The 5171-nt window shown below is 58.5% G+C and overlaps 1 protein-coding gene across 1 annotated transcript in view; it reads left to right on the forward strand.

Annotated features, from left to right (window-relative positions):
- Nucleotides 1–2314: 2314 nt before the first annotated feature.
- WNT6 (wingless-type MMTV integration site family, member 6) overlaps nt 2315–5171 on the forward strand; it is a 4208-nt gene continuing 1351 nt past the window's right edge. Inside the window, exon 1 of the mRNA XM_009081326.1 lies at nt 2315–2524. Coding sequence (XP_009079574.1) covers nt 2330–2524 — 195 coding nt within the window. The 5' untranslated portion in view covers nt 2315–2329. The remainder of the gene's footprint in view (nt 2525–5171) is intronic.

Below are 5171 nucleotides of genomic sequence, written 5' to 3' on the forward strand. Positions count from 1 at the left end.
CATGGCTGGGGACCCCCGTGGTGCCGGCGAGCTGCCTGCCGTCCCCCAGCCCCTCGGGGCTGAGCTCTTCTTCCTGGCCTGATCCAGCAGGACGGGGTGAGCCGCAGTTCAGCATTTGATCTGACAGCTCCGGGGGGCTGGTGCATCATTTTTATACGAGTACAAAGAGTCGTCTCTTAATGAAAGTCCCATCCCGACTCCCCTTCTTCCCCACTCCACTGGAGCAGGCAGCCAAACCTCCGTCATCCTGCTGGAGATGTCGGGAGCCCATGGTCCCCAAGGAGAGCGAGCCTGGATCCCAACATGGAGGCTTGGATCCCTGTGTGGTCATCGTGGGATGGGACAGGACAGATTTTCTGGTGACTTTCCACACGGGCCTCAGTTTCCCAATCTATGGGGGACCTGTGCCAGGCAAGTCACAGCCATGCAATGCTTCCCCAAATGCCCCATCCCTTTGCAGAGGTGCCTGTGAATCATGCAGCAAAGGGAAACCAAGCTGCCAGGAGCAAAGGGAGGTGGGTTCTCTCCAGCAGCAGTGTGGGCTTGCCTCAGTTTACCTGCTGGAAGTCCCCTTTCTGAGCTGTGCCTCTCTGTTGAGCTGTTTAACCCTTTCAACCTCCAGTCAAAGCATAAGGGCTCCTTTTCCATGCTGTGCAGGAGAGTGCATCCTTCCCAAACCCAATTGGGGTTTGATGAGCAGGAGATGCAGGCAGCTGAGGAGTCTGACGGGGGGCAGGGGAAACCTGGCAGGACCTTGAGCTTCAAACAAGGGGCTTGGAGGGGGTTTGCAGCAGGGACAGAAAGACAAGTAAAGTACTGCAGCCTGGTGTCCCAAACACAGCTCCCCAGCTGCGTGAGAGTGAAAAGGAAACCCAAAACACAGTTAAACACTGAGATTCAGCTTGTGATTTTTTGAGCCCCTGGGGCTTGGCCAGACTATAAAGCTCTGGGTTTGGAAGCTGCAGTGCAGCTGATGCTCCCCAGCAAGTGGAGCTGATGGCAGCATGGGCCGCCCGTGTGCTGCTCCCCAGGGGACCCCAGGGAATGTGGCCTCACAGTCCTCAGGCATCCCTAAGTTCTGGAGGATGCTGAGTCCAGCTCTGGGGTCCTGTGGGCATCCACAGCCAGGAAAATCATGTTATTGAGCAGGATGAGCTCTGAGCCCACAGGAGCAGTGCTGGAGGTGACGGGGGGCTGAGTGGGGAAGTGTTTAGGCTATGCTAAATTCGTGTGACCCATGGATATGCTGTCTCCTTGCCATGGGATGGGAGGCATGGGCGGGAGGCCATCAGCGCGGTGTGCTTGCCATCTGCCTGCTGCGTTTCCACTGTTGCCCACGGCAGAGCTGGAGCATTACCAGCCTCAGCACGGGGCACGGTGCCGGAGGGCTGCACAGTTGCATGAGCCATGCCGTGGAGGGCACTCCAGGCAAAATGTGTGGGGAAAGCACAGGAGTTTCTGCAGCCAGCGGCACGCGGGGGAGTGCGGCTTCGTGCTCAGACTTTGCCTCCCAACCCAGAGTCAGGCATCTCATTCCAGCTGTGTTGGCAAGGAGGAGCTGCCTCTGACAGGGGCTCAGCCAAGACTTGCCCTCCCGCGCTGGCATTGGCAGAGCTGGCGATGCCACCTGCATCCCTCCCTCACACTCTCACATCCGACTGCAGCTCAGTTCTCCCAGGGCCAGTGCCTGGATTTACGGAGGTGAGCACAGGATTATGGCTAGCAGCCAAGGGACTTTATCACAAACAAGGTCACTCATCCAGTCTCCCACGAGGTAAAGCAGTGAGTACCCCTGGAGAGGGGGAGAGGCACCGAGAGGTGCCCAAGAGGTTGGGCTCCTTGCTGTGCATGGGACACAGGTCTGGGAGATGCGGCTGCACCAGACATCAGTCACACAGTGATGCCAGGGCTCTGTTGGGTCAGCACCAGACCCAAAGAACATGTGCTGAGTAGCATAGTATCTGCCATCTCCCATCAGGGACACTGCTGTTCATCCCCGTGGATGTCCTTAAAGTTGTGAAGTGGTATGTGCTAGCATCACCCTATAGCCAGCCCCATGGTTGAGGATCCCTCCCGTTTTCCAACTGGCTGGGTAGGGCAAAATAGCCCCTGAGTGCTGGCACATAGGTGCCACCCATACCTTTTGTCCTGCCCTCCCTGCATATCTCTCTTTGTCCCCTTGTCACCCAGGCTCATCACTGAGCCAGCACTGCCCTGTGGCCCTGCTCCATCCCTGGGAGCATCTGCATTCTCGTCTCTCCTGGGTTCGGGTGCTGGTTTTGCTCTGCTCGCTGTCCCCTCCTGCAGGGCAGTGGGGAGCCCCCTGGTCATGGACCCCAACAGCATCTGCCGCAAGACGAAGCGGCTGGCTGGGAAGCAGGCGGAGCTCTGCCAGCTGGAGCCAGAGATCGTGCAAGAGGTGGCTAAGGGCACCAAGCTGGGCGTCCGGGAATGCCAATACCAATTCCGCTTCCGCCGCTGGAACTGCACCAGCCACAGCAAATACTTCAGATCCTGCAGCAGGGTAAGGCCAGCACTTCCTCGGCCTCCCATCTCCCCAAAATCCTCCAGCTGCCCAGTCACGCATCACCCCGGGACTCCTGGAGCAAAGTCTGGGTGTGCAAACCTGCGTGTGTGCGTGCGTGTGTATGTACATGTAGGGGATTGCTCCGTGCTCCCCGGTGCAGTCATGATGAGGTTTTACTGCCAGGACATGTCTGCAGGGTAAGGCCAGCACTTCCTCGGCCTCCCATCTCCCCAAAATCCTCCAGCTGCCCAGTCACGCATCACCCCGGGACTCCTGGAGCAAAGTCTGGGTGTGCAAACCTGCGTGTGTGCGTGCGTGTGTATGTACATGTAGGGGATTGCTCCGTGCTCCCCGGTGCAGTCATGATGAGGTTTTACTGCCAGGACATGTCTCCCTGTGTTGTAATGAAGCAATTACCGATGCTCCCAGACAGCGCGGGGCTTCACAAAGCCCAAGAATGCACCCTCGTCTGGCAGTGATTTACTGCTCCCCCGGGACCCCAGGGTGTGCTGGGGGAAGGGGCCCGGGTGGGAGGCAGTGCACAGCTGCTGGGAGCTGCCCCTCACCCCGTGGGTGCCCTGCACATCCCTTCTCCTGGCCTTGTAGGGAGCAGAGAGGAGTGCTTGTCCCGTCTTTGTGTTCTGGGTGGACACCTTGATGTCACGCTGAGGACAAGACTAGGTGGCAGGAATGGATGTCCAGGTATCAGCCAGGTAGATGCAGAAGTCCTTGTACAGTCTAGCTGCATCAAAACCAGAGCAGGGGCAGAGTGAGAGGGCACCTTGGGCTTATAGGACCACTTACTGGATGAGTTTAGTCCTGCCCCTGTTCCCTTGTTAGTCCCTGTGCCAGAACAGCTGAAGATGCTGGAGAGAGCCCCATTCTCCTTAGCCATCACATCTCCTGCTTGTGCATGGCCAGATCAAGGCAAAGTGGGTATGCCCTTTGGACATGCAAGCAGGTCAGGGTGGCCTCCCTGGGGACACTGGAAAGAGCAGGGTTCTCTGGGCACCCAGCAGCTGCAGGTACCAGTGGAGGTCAGAGCTGATGCCCTGAGGGAGACACTGGCCTGTGGAAGGGAGACAGGCTCATTTAAAAAGCTGATTTGCAGGTGTGGCTTCCCCACAACATAGGGAGGTGTATTCAGTCAAGGGGCAGAGGGCTAGGGCACATGGGGAACACTCCTGCCTCTGCAGTCACCTATTTTCACCCTAACCTGGCAGCAAGGCAGGTGGGATCTGTGCCAGGCAGAGCTTCAGGCTGGAAGCAGGGTGGTACCAGGATGTCAGGGCCAGACCAGGTGGTGAGTGAAAGATGCTGGCGAATGAGCTGCTGAGTACCCAGGAGCAACTGGAGCTGGAGGAGCCACAGGCACATCAGGCATGGGGATGCTAAAGGAGCTGCCTTCAACAACTGAGGTAGTAGAGATAAGCAATATCCTGCAGGTCGTGGTGAGTTTGGGAGCCCTTGGAACTCTGAGGACATGGGACATCCCAGCTAGAAATGTGGCAGTCCCTAGGACTGCAAGGTGGGTGTCAGAAGCCCTGCACTGAGAGGTGCCAGCAGGCACCTGCCTCCCTGTATGCCTCCAGGGACTGCATAAACCATCCCACATTTTTAGGGTTCCCAGGTCCATCACATGAGCAACCCCATCCAAGGATGCTAGAATGGGCTGCCATTCCCAGGTGTGGCCTCCATGGCACAGTCATGGCTGTCCCTTCTTCCTTCCGTGCTGCCTGTGCCAGGCGCAGCATGCCAGGGCAGGGTAGCTTGGGGGCAGCCACGTGTCTGGAGGAGCTGTCAGAGGAGCGGCATCCCCTCAGGGCTTGGCTGGCAGGGTGGCATGGGGACCCCTGCCAGCTGTGGGCTGCCTGTTGAGGGCTCTGCCAGCCCCAGGTGGGAGCGGGTGGGTGGTCGTGTGGCTTGGTGGGGCAGGAGTGCCTGGGTGGCACTGCTGGAAAGGCACCAGTGTGCCCAGCTCCTGCTAACACCAATGGGAATCAGGTGTTGCATATACTTGTGGAGGAGCCGCTCATGGAACTGATGCCCTGGAATCCCTTTTCCCACAGCCCCCCCAAGTCAGAATGCTGGAGATGGAGGGATGAGGCACCCTCCAAAACTCACCTTCCCCTCCCTTCCCAGCCATCCTCTGCATGTCACCACCCTGGGCCAGCCCTGCCCTGGCATTTGGGTGGGCAGAGGTTTGGCTGGCATGGAGTGGGGTGAGTGCAGGAGCCCCCCAAGCAGGGCGCCGCAGCGCCGCTGCCAGAATCCCCCACTGGCTGCGGCTGCGAGTGGCAGGTCCAGGCAGGGGAAAGATGCTTGGAATTCGTGTCCCGGAGCAGAGAGAGACAGGAGCAAATACTAATAATAAATAATCCTGCAGGGTGGAGGCTGTGCCGGTGGAGAGAGGGGGGCAGGCATCGCCCTGTGGCAAAGTGGGTATGGGGGAAGAGTAGGCAGCACAGCTTCATTGCTGCCACCCTGCAGAGGGGTGAGTGACACCCTCTGTGTCCCTCACACTATTTTTTGCCAGGTGCCAGTTTGCAGCTGGGGATGGGATTTTTACTGCTTGGAGGGATATAGCAGGGTAGTATGAGGAAGCTGTGGGTATCACCTGATTTCTTGGGACTGTCCTCTGCTC

This window comes from Acanthisitta chloris, unplaced genomic scaffold, assembly GCF_000695815.1.
Source record: "Acanthisitta chloris isolate BGI_N310 unplaced genomic scaffold, ASM69581v1 scaffold33378, whole genome shotgun sequence".
In the NCBI taxonomy this organism is placed as follows: Eukaryota; Metazoa; Chordata; class Aves; order Passeriformes; family Acanthisittidae; genus Acanthisitta; species Acanthisitta chloris.